The sequence below is a fragment of the Mauremys reevesii genome, linkage group 1 (assembly GCF_016161935.1).
Source record: "Mauremys reevesii isolate NIE-2019 linkage group 1, ASM1616193v1, whole genome shotgun sequence".
NCBI classification, from domain to species: Eukaryota; Metazoa; Chordata; order Testudines; family Geoemydidae; genus Mauremys; species Mauremys reevesii.
The window spans coordinates 156,237,648-156,254,023 of NC_052623.1; the positions used below are offsets into that span (position 1 = coordinate 156,237,648).

The 16,376-nt window shown below is 43.4% G+C and overlaps 1 protein-coding gene across 4 annotated transcripts in view; it reads left to right on the top strand.

The window, feature by feature from the left end:
- USP9X (ubiquitin specific peptidase 9 X-linked) overlaps positions 1–16,376 on the top strand; it is a 202,218-nt gene that overhangs the window by 101,267 nt on the left and 84,575 nt on the right. For all 4 annotated transcript variants that reach the window (XM_039522093.1, XM_039522099.1, XM_039522109.1 and 1 more), the window contains exons 16-18: positions 7,740–8,082; positions 9,728–9,823; positions 11,190–11,401. In XM_039522093.1, coding sequence (XP_039378027.1) covers positions 7,740–8,082; positions 9,728–9,823; positions 11,190–11,401 — 651 coding nt within the window. The remainder of the gene's footprint in view (positions 1–7,739; positions 8,083–9,727; positions 9,824–11,189; positions 11,402–16,376) is intronic.

Here is a 16,376-nt window from a genome sequence, read left to right on the forward strand (position 1 = left end):
TTAAAGAGGCTCTTTGTGGGTGGTGGGCTGCACCTCTGTGCATATCAGGTTAGGATCATGGCTTAATATTAGACATGTCACAACGACTGAAGGTAACAAACAGTGCAGCAATAAACTCTTGGATACTTAGCCATTAGCATATGCATATGCCTAAAATAAACCTTTTAAAATGATTGACTTACTGTGAGCAACATGGAAAAAGTGAGTCTTCAGAAGGGATTTAAATAAAGAAAATTATGTTTGGATTTTATAACAACCATCTGATTTGTCTTTTTACTTTATTCAAGAACTAAGGATTTAGGAAGAGAATTATTTGCCCCAGAATTATACTACTTGAAACTTGTCAAGTTTTTAGTTTGGACATAACAGTATTCTTTCACAGTTTATCTTCCTCAGTATATTTATTGTTATCCTGGTGGATGTATCATTCTTCCATTTGTCTGGTCCTAAATTTTTTTAAACTCATTCTTTAATGCAGATTCATATTACAACTTTGAATTTCACTCAGAACTGATTATAAATTAAACTAAATAGTACTTTGCGTAATGGGTCCTATTGTATTCCACTGAGGGTGCGTTTACGCATGTGTGCCATGCATCCGGAGCCATAGAGTTTGGAAGTACTAGTGTTCATTGGTCCATGCATGAGCCCTTGCTTCACCTCATGGTTTTGTCCAAGATTATAAAGGGCTGGACAGACCAATTGCATCCCCAGTTCCGTCTCATCACTGCATGGTCTGAATCCAAGTTGGAGTTGCTAGTGTCCTCTCGCCTGACACACTTTAAAAAAAAAAAAAAATAAAAAAAAAATTCAGAATTGTATATAGTTAGTTTACTTCTACTGTTTATTGTTTGTTTTTGTTTAAACATTGTTTAGTTTTAGTAGGACTGGGAATTCAGGGGAATCTGTTTACTGGTCCCACCAGCTTCCACACTCGGGTACTGGATTATGCCAGAGATTTCAGGATTCAAGATCTGCATTTCCTGCCTGCATTCGTTTTTGGTCAGCAACTCGCCCCAATGCTGCCTCTACTGCTTGAGAGAAGCCCACATTTCATCCAGGTGCAGTATCTGCTGGTCCTTACCAAGCCATACCTGAGAAGACTGGGCTCTCCGCCTCAAGAAGCACCTCATGGAAATCGCCATGAGGCCTCAGTCGGACCCGGGTTAGGGTTATGGACCCTGTGCTGGGGCCCAGTCGGGAGGTAAGGAAGTATGTGTATAAGCATGCAGTAAGTCTTCCTCCAAAACAAAGAAGGATGATACACCTCCCACGAGTTGCAGCCACAGAGAGGCTGCACATTCCAAGGCATACAAGCATGACAAGAAATCACGCAGACTGGCAGACCCGCTGGTACCGAGCACCGAGACCCGCATACACTCAGTTTTGGCTACGGAATGAGTACCATTAATGCTGGGGTGATGGGAGAGAGAACCAGAGCCACATGAGCAGTTTGTCCTAAGGGAACCGAGATCTCCATGCTTTCCTCTAGGGAAGTCCGATCTCCTATGTGGGACTTGCCAAAGTCCGGTCATGCTTTGACTCTCATTCTCCGGTGGTTTACATGCTTCTGCTGTCTCCAGTGGTACCACCATTGGAACCAGGATCTGAGTTCTCATCTTTGGAGGATTCTGATGGAGTACAAGGGCCGACAGTTCCCTACCGCTAATACGAGTATCTGAAAGGATCACCAGTGGTGTGGCAATACCCTCTTCTCCATCAACAGGGAAGTCACTGGTTGCCCTCCCCATGGGGCCTTCTGCAACATATTCCGGATCCGTCTTGCTGGACCTATTGGGGATTCTAGCCCCAGTACCCACCCTGAGAACCCTGGTGAGGGAGGCATTGCCCATCCCTGCTTATGATGCCCTTGACCAGGCACTTCAGACTGGTTATGGAGACAAACCACTCAGCCGTGTTCCACCGGAGCAAGATTGTTTGTTTCCCATTGTCCTCTCCAGATGCTGCAGCAACTTCAGCCTCCACCTTGCTTCCAGATGACTTTCAGCAATTCCAAGAGTTCTTGCGAACAGTGGAAGACAAGCATCATATTCCACCGGAGGAAGTACAAGACAGGCAGCACCAGCTCCTGAACATCCTTTATTTCTCGCTACTGAGCAGGATTGCTCTACTGATCAACGATGCCATTCTCCAACCAGCCCGAACAGTTTGGCAAACCCTGGCCACTTGCAGTCCTACCCCCCAAGGGGCAGACCAGGAGATACTGTGCACCGGTGAAGGGGTCGGAGTTACTTTTTTTTATACCCCTACCCAAGTCCCTCCTGGTACAGGCAGCAATGGAATGGTCCAGGCAGCAACATCTGTGCTCTACCCCAACAGATGAGGGTAAAAGCTTAGACCTTCTGGGAAGCAAGGTCTTCTCTTCAGCAAGCCTCCAGTTTTGTATTTCAAACTGCCAGGCCTTGTTGGTCAAATATGACTTCCTTAACTATGGTAAATTGGAGGACTTTATTGCAAAGCTTCTTCAGCAAGATGGAGCATGTTTCCAGTCTGTCCTGGAGTAGGACAAGCTGGTGGCTAGAACAGCACTACAGTCAGCCGTGGATGCTGCAGATCTCATCACACTTGATGGTCATGGCCATAGTCATGCAGAGAGAATCATGGCTGCACTCCATCTGGTTTCCCCAGAGAGGTGCAGAATACCACTGAGGGCCTTTCTTTTGATGAATCACACCTGTTTAATAAGAAGACAGATGATTCCCTCCACTCCCTCAGGGATGCCAGTGTTACACTTTGATCACTGGGTATCTATCCACCTGCCCCAAGTGGAAATTCTACCACCTGCTGCCTACATAGTGATTCAGGAAGCCCCATTTCTTCCACCAGAGGCCATATGAACTGCCTCGTAAGTGGTAATAGGTAATAGGTAATAATTGGAGATATACCAATCTCCTAGAACTGGAAGGGACCTCGAAAGGTCATCGAGTCCAGCCCCCTGCCTTCACTAGCAGGACCAATTTTTGCCCCAGATCCCTAAGTGGCCTCCTCAAGGATTGAACTCACAACCCTGGGTTTAGCAGGCCAATGCTCAAACCACTGACCCTATGACCCCGCCCTCCAGGCTTACCTTTGCAGTCTTCATCCTCTCATGTTCAAACTGATCAGAAACAATATTTTTGAGTGCCACTGGAGAGCTGTCAACCACCATGCCTACTACCATGCAACCAACCCACCCTCTTTGGGCGTCATCTAGCACTCTTATTACTATCCTGGAGCTCAATAACAGCTGACAAGTTGGTCCTGGATGTCATCCACTATGGCTATACAGTCCAGTTCACCACGCTGCCTCATCCACATCCTGCACCCTGATCCCTTTCCAGGGACCACTCACAACAGGATCCTGGCACTAGAAGTAGACACCTTACTGCAAAGAGGAGGGATAGAGCACGTTCCTCCAAACTATCAGGGCACGGTGTTCTATTAGACGTGGGGCTTGTCTTCACTACCGGGGTAAGTTGACCTAAGTTACTCTACTCCAACTATGCAAATAACGTAGATGGAGTCGACATAGCTTATGTTGACTTACCCCGGTGTCTTCATTGTGTTGCGTCAACGGGAGACGCTCTCCGGTCGACTTCCCTTACTCTTCTCTTAGAAGTGGAGTACCAGAGAGCGCTCTGCTATTGACCAGAGAGCGCTCTGCCATCAATGTAGCAGGTCTTCAGTAGACCCACTAAATTGACCCTGCTGCATTGATTGCAGCAGCGTTGATCTCCCTATAGTGAAGACCAACCCTTACTTTTTGGTAGATGATAAGGGGAGGTGGAGGCTTATCCTGGATCTCCGTAACTTCAGCCGCTTTATCCACAAGCCCAAGTTTCGCCTTAGCCATCATACCATCTCTAGGAAAAGGCAGGTGGTTTATGGCTCTCAGTATGCAGGACTCCTATTTTTACATAGACATCATCCAGCCCACAGAGATTCCTGAGGTTCATGGTGGGTCTTTAGCATTTTCAGTATAGGGTCCTTCCTTTTGGACTCAACACTGCTCCCTGAGTCTTCACCAAAGTTTTCTCTGTCATAGCAGCCCACCTCCTATGCTCGGGAGTCCTTATTTTCCCCTATTTTGACGATTGGCTGCTAGCAGCATGATACAGAGATGAAGCTTGAATTTCAACTTCCATGTTGCTCTGACTCTTTTCGTCCCTGGAAGTCAGCATCAACATGGAAAAATCAACTGTGATTCCCACACAGTCCTTAGACTTCATAAGGGCCTCTATCAACTTGGTCACAGCCTGATCTTACCTACCAAGGGATACATTCCAGACCCTGTAGGAATTCGTTCTCCGGGTAGTCAACAGTTCGTCTGTCCCTGTCAGAACTTGCTTATCCCTTCTTGGCCACATGGTAGTCTGCACGTACATCACTACCGTTGCAGTCTACAGATGTGGCCTCCGAGAGTCTACTTACCTACGCGACATGCTATGGACCTTATGCTGGCAGTCCGTCTCTCTTCCTTCCAGTGGTGGACAGACCCACAGCAGGTTTGTACAGGGAGCCCCTTTCTCCCATCCTCCCTGCACAGAAGGATCATCAGACACATCTCTCACAGGATGGGGAACACACATTGAAGAACACATGACACAAGGTACGTGGAACCTTTGGGATACCAGGATGCACATCAACATTCTGGAATTCTGGGCGGTACGACAAGTGTGTCAAGCATTTCTGTTTTCCATTCACTCCCATCATGAACTTAACAGCAACAGCATTGTTTATTACATCAGTAAACAAGGGGGTACAAGGTTGACTGCTCTGTTCAGGGAAGTGGCCAATCTATGGGATTGGTGCATTGCCCACAAGATCCTGTTGTCGGCAGCCTCTCTTCCAGGGACTCAGAATGTAATTGCAGACTCAGCTGAAGATTTATTGCTGATCAGAAGTGGGAGCTTCACAGCTCCATAGTAAATGACATCTTCAGCCAATGGGGGATGCCGACCAGACCCTTTTGCCTCCCACTTCAATAACTGATGCAGCACATACTGCTCAAAGGGGGGGTGTCGTTATCCACTCTCAAGGTGATGTTTTCATCCTCCGCTGGTTGGACCAGATCAACTACACCTTCCCCCCCCCCCTTCCACTCCTTCCACAAGTCCTCCACAGGATCAGGGAGGAGAGGGCCACTGTCATTCTGATCACCCTGTTCTGGCCATGGCGATTTTGGTTTCCTAATCTCCGCACGTTGGCCTGTCCTTTGCTTTCTCAGAACTGCTTACGCAACACAACAGGATCAGGCATCCTGATACAAAGATGTCACCTCAGAACTTGGTATTTGGATAGGCAGCTTCTCTAGAACCAGGAGTGTTCATTGGGAGTTCGTCATCCTTTCGAGCAATAGGAAAGAGTCCATGAGATGTTTTTATCGGGTCAAGAGGAAACACTTCACCTCCTGTGCCCAGCAGAATTGGCTTTCCCTGAAGGAAGTGGACATTCCCCTTCTTTTGGACTACCTGCTGTCCTTGAAGATGTCAGGACTCACCCTCAATTCTCTCAAGCAGCTTTCAGTGCCTTTCACCCTCCCATGGAAGGACACTCATATTTACACATCTGTTGACTCTCAGGTTTTGGAAAGGTCTCACGAGGACTTTAGCACCAGTACAACCTATTGCCTCCCAGTTGGACCTCAGCCTCGTTCTAGCTGCATTAATGAAACTGCTCTTTGAGCCATTAGCTTCATGCTCTGTCCCTCCTTTCCATGAAAGTGACCTTCCTAGAGGCTGTTAGTTTGGCGATAAGGGTAAGTGAACTTGGAGCTATGATGGCAGACCCCCCTTTCACCATGTTCCATAGGGACAGAGTCTCCGTGACTGCACCTCAAGTTTCTACCAAAGGTCGTATCCTGGTTTCATCTTAATCAACCCATACACTTACCTGCCTTCTTTCTAAAGCCTCGCACCTCAGTGGAAGAGCGGCACTGTCACTCCCTCTGAGTTCGCAGAGCCATGACCATCCACCTGCAGAGGACAAGACCAATCAGGAAGTTCCCTAGACTCTCTATAGCTATAGCTGAGAGGATTACGGGCTGACAATCTCCACACACAGGATTTCCATGTGGGTGGGATTTCAGGGTCATTACGTTCTATCAGTTGTTGGGACTGCCTCCACACTTCGGGGTGAGAGCCCATTTCAGAAGAGCCAAGGCATTGACTATGGCCATCCTCCACACATATATAGGGCAGCCATGTGGCGTTTGGTACATACCTTCACAGCACACTACACCTTGGTGCAGGACTATGGACTCTGCAATGGATGTCTCATTCGGCATGGTTGTCCTCTGTTCAACCATTCCATCCTCTTTCTTGCACCCTCTTCTGAATTAAATACTGCTTGTTAATCACCCTCAGTGGAATATAACCGGGACCATCACTCGAAGAAGAGGCAGTTACTTACCTGTAACTGGAGGTTCTTTGAGATATGTGGTCCCTATCTCACTCTCCTTCCCTGCTCTGCGGATCTGTTTGATTGGTTGTGCAGAAGGAACTGGAGACACTGTTGGTCCACATTACCCTTTATTGCCTCAGACGAAACCATGAGGCAAAGCAAGGCGCGTGTGCAGACTAACAGACATGACTATTTTCAAATTCCCTGGCTCCATATATCCACCCTCACTGGAATACAGAGAGGGACCACTTGTCTCAGAAAACCTCCAGTTACAGGTAAGTAATCTCTTATTAAATAGTTATTTTATCAAAAATTGGGGGCTAACTCCTGGCCACCAATCTTTAAACAATTATCATTCTCTCATATTCTAATGGTTACATTATATTTTTCCTTGAAATTTGGCAATGATTTTGTTATGTATATAATTGAATAATATTGCAAAATTTATAATTGCATGTCATAATATACTATAAACACAAGGTTTATGATTTGCACCAACGATTTTGTTACACTTTAGTCCTTTATTTCTTTCACATACAATCAGAGTATATTACTTTGATCCACATATAACTGTTTCTTGAAGAGTATAATCTGTGTATTTTCTTGAAATGTTCTTACAAGAATTAGGGTTATCTTTCACACAGATGTACTATAAAGTTACAAACGTCTCCAAGACCTTTCTTGGAATTAAAGGATGCATGAAGAGTAATTCTGTCTTATTTTCTGGACTGTGAATGAAGTACTCTAGAATTTCACTAAAGATTTCAGAGAAGTTTATCAATTTATTGTAATATTAAAGTAAATTTAAAACTTCAACAAGCCCATTTCCCACTTTCACTTCCTACCTCCAATTTCATATCAATTACTCAATCCATTGTAATTTTTCATTTTACTGTGTTGCATCCTCAGAATTAAGAGGGCTAAGAATGTTTAAATACAATAATATGGTCGTTTAAATGTAGTTTTGCTTAATATGGAAAGAGAACCCGATTTTTGTCATGCATCATTTGTATAGTAATAACCTTAGTTAAATGTATTTAAAGAGATAAAAGCATGTTCAGTACTTTATAGGTAATGCATATTTTTGTCTAATCTAGTTTCCTTACATAGTTAGAATTCTGGGGCCTGCTCCTGCAAACTTTTACTCTAATGAAGACAATAGGACTACTCATGTGAGTGAGGACTGGTCATGTGAGTAAAAGTTTTCAGAATCAGGCCTATAACATATGTTATACATAGCATATAATATGAAAATAAAAAAAAATTGTTTACTGAAATTTTAGTGTCTCTAAAATTTTAAGATGTCAGTGTTACTAATTGTCTTTGTTTTACTCAAGATTTTTATTGAAGGATGGTCAGCTGTGGCTCTGCGCCCCTCAGGCGAAGCAAATATGGAAGTGTTTAGCTGAAAATGCAGTCTATCTTTGTGATCGTGAAGCCTGTTTTAAGTGGTATTCCAAACTAATGGGCGATGAACCAGATTTAGATCCTGACATTAATAAGGACTTCTTTGAAAATAATGTGCTTCAGTTGGATCCTTCCCTGTTAACAGAAAATGGAATGAAATGTTTTGAACGTTTCTTCAAAGCTGTGAACTGTCGAGAAGGGAAGTTAGTAGCGAAAAGACGAGCCTATATGATGGATGACTTGGAATTAATAGGATTAGACTACCTTTGGAGGGTAAGTACAGAAGGGGAAACATGCAAATGGCTTACTGCTCCATTTTTGTTAAAAACAAAAATGATTTAAGACTGTAACTGAATCTGTGTAGACTTAAATTATAAAAACGTAAGTGTTTTTCAAACTAACTACATGAAAATTGGCTCTTCCATTTTCCCTTCATACTCTTAAGTTAGTTATTTCCCAGGGCTGAACCTTGAACTCAGAACATAACAGGGAAAGAAAAAAAGGAATTAAAAAATTGTGTATTGGTAATGCCTGTGCATGTGAGATTAAGGTTTTGCTTGTACCATAAAACCAAACCCATTTGTTTCATTTTTAAAATATCTTTGACTTGTGTTGTTCATTTACCTTATGCTCTCACTCACCAGTGATTTTACTTATGAAATCACCATTTCTCCAAATGGCCAGTAGCATCTGGGGGTTAGGGAAGAAGATTTATATGTTTCTAGTTAACAGGAAATGGAACCGAACTTTATTTTGAGCATCTGAGAAACTGGCTCATATAATTAATTGCAGTATTGTGTAAGTAACAAACAGGGATTGCGCTCTCATCTCTGAAAGAGGTGATCATTGTTTTAGGCCTTTTACTAAATATGGTGCTTATACTCACTACTGCAGATAGATGCAGTCTTTTCGATGAAAGATTAGACATCAATTTTTGTCCAAAGTTGGTGGTTTCTAGGTGCCAGTTGATGATCCAATGATAGTTATTAAATTGAGGACACTGGTGTTATCCACTCCAACTTCCAGCATTCCATTTCTCAAATACCCTTGATGTCTAGTATATAATGGCTGCACTACAGCATCAGCATTAATGGTTCATTTTGTAAAGCACTTGAAGTACCTAGAGTGTAATCCAAACAATTGAGAGATGCCCAGTGAAAAAGCAACAGGAGCGCTCTTCAGAGCTGTCAGTTGTGGGCAGTAACTTCCTTGGATTTGCCCTTCTGCCTGGAGCTACTATCTTTCTACTTTGTGGCACCAATTTTTGACAGCTTTTAAGCTTTAATTCTGGCCAGTGGCTAGCAGTAAGTTTTCAAATATTCAGATTAGGTTCAACACTCCTTTTTCTAGGTTCTGAAGTAAATTTTAAACCTCATCTTAAATGGTGGCAAAAATTATCTTGAGTTGAGAGAGGTCTTTAATGGTATTAAATTGTTTAATTCAGAATAACTTCTTAATTGCCCAGAACTCCTAACTAACATAAACACAAAACTTGTAAGTACCGGTAGACCATTGGAAGGTTAAAATTTAATTTCAGCTAAATAAATGTTTTTGTGAGTCTCAAACTTTGTTGGTAATGATGCAACAAGCATGTATAGTCTTTAGAAGTAGTGGCACTAGAAACGTAGCATGGAGATATTTAAAGGAAATTTTATGTGCCATTCTGTCACTTTACAAAGCATAATGTGTTTTTTGCAGACACTGGTGAATTCTTTTAAAGCAGTTAATTTGATTGAATCGTAATCTTGATTGGGGGTCACGTTAGATAATTTACAGTGATTGTACTTTAATTATATAATCTAGTTTTTTGTTCTGATGAATGAAAAATATTTTATCCATGTTCATATGTAGTCCTTCTGTTTTTTAAACTGGATACTAAAAAGAGTTAAAATGCATTAATACTTTTTTATTGCTTTAGGTTGTGATTCAGGGAAGTGATGACATTGCCAGCAGAGCAATAGATCTTCTTAAAGAGATCTATACTAATCTTGGTCCAAGGTTACAAGTTAATCAGGTAAAAAAAAAAATGGAGTGGAATGTAATATTGAATAAAGATTATTGTAAAATTTTACAACTGTGATATTTTGATAGCTTAAAGTTTTGAAAATATGGTAGTTTCCATCCATGGAATGGCCTCTTGGAGAATGTGCTCTTGCCCATGTATAGATTTTAATGTTGGTGAACCTATCCTTTAGTTCTTTTTAGCTTTTTGCAGAGATTTTAGGGATCTACTAAGAGTGTTTAAAGATTAAAATTGCTGGCTTTTGAGAAATCACCAAAGTTTAATGCACTTGTTAGTTATGTCTGTATTTCCATTAGCAAAACAGTGGCTCATGCCAAATACTTAATTTTGCATTCTGCTGGGATTTGAGGTATGTGATATTTTGTCCAGTGGCTGGGGCTAGGTCATGCCAATGGTGGCTAATACAACCCTTGAATTCATTTTATTTCTCACACAAGAGAGCATTGCAAAGCTCTCAGAAACCAGCAATCTAAACCAAGCTCTGGAGAATCAAATCCTTTCTCTCAAGATTCCAACCTGCCTGTTAGTATGGTTCATTAGAAAGTGAGAGGGACTTGCAAGTTTCTAGAAAGATCAGGGAAAGGATAAACTATTGGGATTTCTGAAATCTCCTTTGTTGCTATCAAGATAGTACTAGTGGGCAGTATTATTACCAGCTTGCTCATGGATATTGCAACCATTGAGCCAGGGAGGGAAGTGCAGTAACAGAAAACTTCTGTGCCTTTCTTGAATTCAGTAGTTTTAAGTATAAACATTTGAAAACATAATCCCAAAGCTTTGAGGACTTTTGTGCCCTCAGATCACCTCCAACAAATTTCTTGTATCTAATGTTAGTTGTACTTCTTAACCCACAACCCCTTGCTACACTCCACTTTCCTTAGTTATTCCATTAAGGACACTTTTTTTTTTAAGTCCTCAAAACCAGCAGTCTGCAAAATACAGTCTAAAGATGTAGGTACTGCCTGACAGATGGATATGTAAATATTCCATATTATAGTCTGTGGTGAGCAGCAACTAAATGAAAGAGTAGTCCAATTTAGTATCCTTCACAGAGCTACATTTTGCTTACATTGCAGCTGTTTGGTTCAAGTCAATGGGATGAGGGGCAAGGTTTGTACCCCCCCCCCCCCACACACACACACACGTTGTAGAGTTAGCACTGATAATTTAAAAAAAAAGTATAGTGTATTAGATTCAGTTATCAACTGTAATGTTAGTGTGGAGAAAACCAAAGTTGTGAATAGTCTTGAGTAAAGATTTGGTTTTCAATTAAGATTTTATAGCACATGTTTGTTTGATTCTGCAGCTGAAAGGTGGCTTTGTAATTTGTCCCAATTTCTCTTGTACATTACATTAGGTAGTGATCCATGAAGACTTCATTCAATCCTGCTTCGATCGTTTGAAGGCCTCCTATGATACGCTGTGTGTTTTGGATGGAGATAAAGACAGTATTAATTGTGCAAGGCAAGAAGCAATACGAATGGTGCGAGTATTGACTGTTTTAAGGGAGTATATAAATGAATGTGACAGTGATTACCATGAAGAGAGAACAATTCTACCTATGTCAAGGTTTGTGAAGAACTCAGAACTACTATGATTCATCTTCATTAAAGTGATCTTAGCAGTGGAAAATGTTTTAGTTTCAAAATTAATTAAACTTCCTTTACCAGTGTATTAAAAAAACAAACAAACCTGTAGCAGTTATCCTAAGTGAATATTACAAACTGCTATTGAACAAATAACATTTAATTTCCTTCAAAAACTTTCCTTTAAATTAATGTAATGCACTTCTAAGGCATTCTAAATAACTAACTTTCACAATTCCTTTGTGAGGTAGATAGGCGTCCACATACAGGTAGGAGCTAATTGGTTAACAGAACTAGAATTAAATTTGAATTTCTGGCACTTGGTCCTATAGTTGACACATGGTGTCATTAAAGTATATATTTTTTTACTGTATTTCCTTTTATTTCAAAAATATTCCATTTTTGTATTGAAGAAAAAAGTATTCTTGTTTTAAGTGCTGGCCTGTATGTGTATTCCACACAATACGCATGCATACCATGTGCTTGAGTCCGGAGATTTTAATAAGCAGTGTCCATTGGCCTGCATATGCACAGTAGATCTCCTCATGCTCCCAAATGAGGGTATGGGAAGCGGTGTGTTGATGCCCTCTCACTTGCTGTCACATGGTCTGAGTCAGAATCCAGTGTCCTCTCTCTTATTTCAGCCTTTCAGAAAACCTGTAAATAAGATTGTAAATTGTTCTTTAGCTTAGTTCAGTTAGTCTTAGTGTAGTTAGTATAGTTTGTTTCCCTGGATTGGAGACTATGCCCAGACTCCTGGGCTTCAAAAACTGCATCTCCTGCCCTAGACCCTTCTCCATCAGTGATGAACACCAATGCTGCTACTGCTGTCTGGGTGAGATTGTTATTTCAGCAGTATTTATTGCTCATTTCCACCAAGAACTTGCAAAGGTCGTGAGCTTTGCCTGAGAAAACACTTAATGGAGAAGGCTATGAAGCCTCTCTCCTATCTGGGCCAGGAAGACACACATCCCATACGTTGGCCTCACCAAACAAGCAGTGCCCACCCTTCTAAGCAGGAGCAGAGCCATGGGTGTCTCTGCCCAAAGACTCTTCCGCGCGGGCTTCCTATGAGAATAAGGGACATTTTCATGGGGTCAAAGACTGTCCATAAGAGAGACTCGACTCCTTCCTGAGCCCATTGAGGTGTGTAGGAAGAAGGATCTTTGACCTCGGTCCTGGAAGGTCCTAGGGCGGAACCCGTTGCAAATTCTGCACTTCTCCTTCTGGTGGCTCTCCCCGAGGCACCGCTGAGAGGAAGTGTGGGGGTCACTTAGGCATAAACGTTCCACAGTCCTCACGGAGCTTGAACCCTGGGGACTATTAACTAGCTAAAACTAGAAGCTAAACACGAAGAGTGGACACTGCCCAAACACACTTGCAAAGCAAGAGCAACAGTTTGTTCCAGCTAGCCGTCACCGGTGGTAAGAAGGAACTAAGAGGGTGGGGGGTTGGCAGGGCCCTATATTGGGTGCCAGGAAGGGGCAACTCGAGGGGGCACCCAGGCCGACCCTACGTAAGTTGCTAAGGGAAAAATCTTCCGGCTGGCATGCATGTGGCATGCACAAACCTGATTGGAATTGACATGAACAACACACATGGAAGAACAGTTACGAGAAGGCGAGTAACCGTTTTTTGTCAGTGATTCTGGCACTGAGGCACAATGGCTGTTATCTACCGATCCTGTCCACAAGTGCAGCTCCAGACTCTGTGCTACCGACATGTCCCAATGGGGACTAGAAATATGGATGCACCATGCTATCCGTGTCAACCATCAGAACTCCCCATGAATCAGGGTGCACAGAGACCTATACAGCACCGGAGGATATATTCCTCTACTACCTGCAGTCTTCTCTGGACCAGTGCTCCTGAGGGACGTTACTACACCAGAAGACGATATTGCTTTGGCATCCCAGGAACCATCCCACTTACAACCATCAGGCAGGCTTGCCCTGGTGCTGATGGCTCTGTCATTACAGCAGGAGCAGTGTTTGGATTTGAACAAATCTAATGAACCAGTCCCTCCTTCGCAGTGAGAACCAAACCCAGACAGGCAATGCAGGACTTATGATCGCTACCTGTATGAACATGACCTCCCTAGGGACCGATGGTTCCACATGCAATGCCCCCCCCCCCCCAAATTGTTGTCTCCTCTTTCTGGCCCTGTTGGGGATCATGGGATCTCTGTATGGATGTCTGGGACCCACACAGGAGTCTTTCCACTCCTCTCCCTTGCGCCAACAACCGGTTCCGCTGGTGCATGAGGAGGAGGAAGATGTTGAACCAGAACCACAGATTATGACAGGAATCTCCTCTTCTTCCCCAGATGAGGCAGTCTCTTCTTCTTCCTAATCCCTACCAAACTGCCACAGACAATACCTGCACTTACTTTGAAGAATGGCTAGTGATGTCCAGATATCTCTGGAGGAAATCCAAGACCCACATCACCAACTATTGGACATTCTGCATCCAGTTAATAAGGTCATTGGAATTGGCAAGATAGGTGTGGGTGCGTAGAACACTGGGGTGTGCCAGACCAAAGATGGCTCAGAAGTGTTGTTTTGTTCCAGCAAAGGGAGCTGAATTCCTGTTCTTCCACCTTGCTCCCAACTTCCTGGTGATACATTCCATAGCAGCCTGTAACATGTCTCAATACTGAAGGACCACCCCATCAGAAAATGGCTCCAAGAGATTGGACTTCCTGGAGAGAAAGGTCTTCTCTCTGGGCTTGCAATTTCGCATTGCCAATTACCATGACTGCCCCATTCCCAGTCTGTGTTTAGGACCTATTTTTGATATTTTAGTCAAGACCCGCTCACCGTCTCTGATGCCACGTGCCTCTCCTTCTGACACCTTTTGAGGCCATCTCATTCTGTTTGCCCGCAACTGGGAGTTAATTGTGATTGACGGTAGGGTCTTGGAAATTATCCATCAGGGATAGTCCATAGAGTTCATCTCCTTCCCTTCCGTATTGCCCTTCATGGACCACTCTCATGAGGCAATTCTTCAACAGGAAGCAGAGTTACACCGAGGGGGAATAGATCCTTAGTATCAAGGAAGAGAGTTTTATTTTCTAGTCCCCAAAAAAGACTGAGGATGAAGACCCATTCGGGATCATTGGCAACTCCCCGTCTTCACTCGGAAGATGAAATTCAGGATGGTCAGGTTGGCATCAATAACCTCCTCTCCAAGAAAGAATGTGGTTTGTGGCTCTCTATATGTGAAGGGTGCATATTTTCATATAGACCTCCCACAGGGTCCTATAGTTTATCACAGGCCAGGGGTACTTCCAGTTCCAGGTCCTCATCTTTGGAGTAGCAACAGCACCCAGAGAGTTTACAGAGGAGTTCTCTGGTGGTGGCCTAGATGAGAAGTCAGGGCTGCACAGTTTTTCCATATCTCGACAGCTAGCTCCTTGTAGGTTGCTCTTGACAGGAGGTCAGGTTGGCTATTTAATACCTCATTCAAAGCCTCACAGCCCTGAGGGTTTGGGTGAACAGAGAGAAGTCTATTTCTCTCTTCCCTCCGCTCTCCCAGCAGGCCACAGGTGGGAAGTCTGTGACTCTGTTCTGACAGACATCTTCATGCTTTGGGGCACATCTATATGGGACCTTTCTGTGTAACAAACAAACAAACAAGAAACTACCCCTATGTTATTCCAGAGGAGCCATAGGTCATGACTCCCAAGGTGACGTGCTTCTACTGTCATGGACGAGCGGTTTCAGATATGCCTTTCCTCCCATCCCTGTTTCCGCAAGTGCTGAGAAAGATACATTACGACAGGGCCAATGTCCTTCTCCTACTGCTCTACTGGCCCGAGCAGCTTTGGTTCCCAGAGCTTGTCAGTGTCTCCAATCAAGATCCACCCCTTCCCAGAATTCCTGATGCAGGACAAAGGAAGGGTTAGACACCCCAACCAGGGTTGTCTCCACCTCACAGCCTCATGTTTGGGTGGGTGTTAGAGGTAAATCACTCTTATTTGGCGGTCCAGGCTATTCTTACCCAGAGTTAGGAAAGAATAGAGCAGATCCTGTTATCTGGCTAAATGGAAACACTCGTCAACCTGGGTGCAGCACAATCAGTCTCTCCCAGTCCCTTTAAGCTTTGTCCTGATAGTTCTTGTCTCTTACGTGTGTGTGTGTGTGTGTGGTGTTTTTTTAAAAAGGGTCTGGTCTCTCAATCAGCTCATTATAGATCCACCTAGCAACTATTAGTAGCTTCTTCCCCCCCAATAGACAGTCTGTCTTTACTTAACCAGCTACAACACGGTTCATGAAGGGCTTCATTGATGCCTCTCCGACAGTCACTAAACCCACACCTCTATAGGGTCTGAACCTCATGCTGTCAAAGCTTATTAGACCTCCCTTTGAACCCTTAGCGACATGTTCCATGTCCTATCTATGGAAGTGGCATTTCTAGTGGCCATGACTTCGGCCAGGAAGGTCAGCGAACTGGGAGCCATCATGGTGGAGCAGTTCTTCTGCTCTCCTCCATGCTGATTAGGCCTCAACTGGAGTGTTGTGTCCAGTTCTGGATGCCACATTTCAGGAAAGATGTGGACAAATTGGAGAAAGTCCAGAGAAGAGCAACAAAAATGATTAAAGGTCTAGAAAACATGACCTATGAGGGAAGATTAGAAAAAATTGGGTTTGTTTAGTCTAGAGAAGAGAAGACTGAGAGGGGACATAAGTTTCTAGTACATCAAAGGTTGCTACGAGGAGGGAGAAAAATTGTTCTCTTTAACCTTTGAGGACAGGACAAGAAGCAGTGGGCTTAAATTACAGTAAAAGGGCAGTTTAAGTTAGACATTAGGAAAAACTTCCTAACTGTCAGGGTAGTTAAGCAGTGGTATAAATTGCCTAGGGAGGTTGTGGAATCTGTGTCATTGGAGATTTTTTTTAAAGAGCAGGTTAGACAAACACCTGTCAGGGGTGGTCTAGATCAGCAGTCCCCAAACT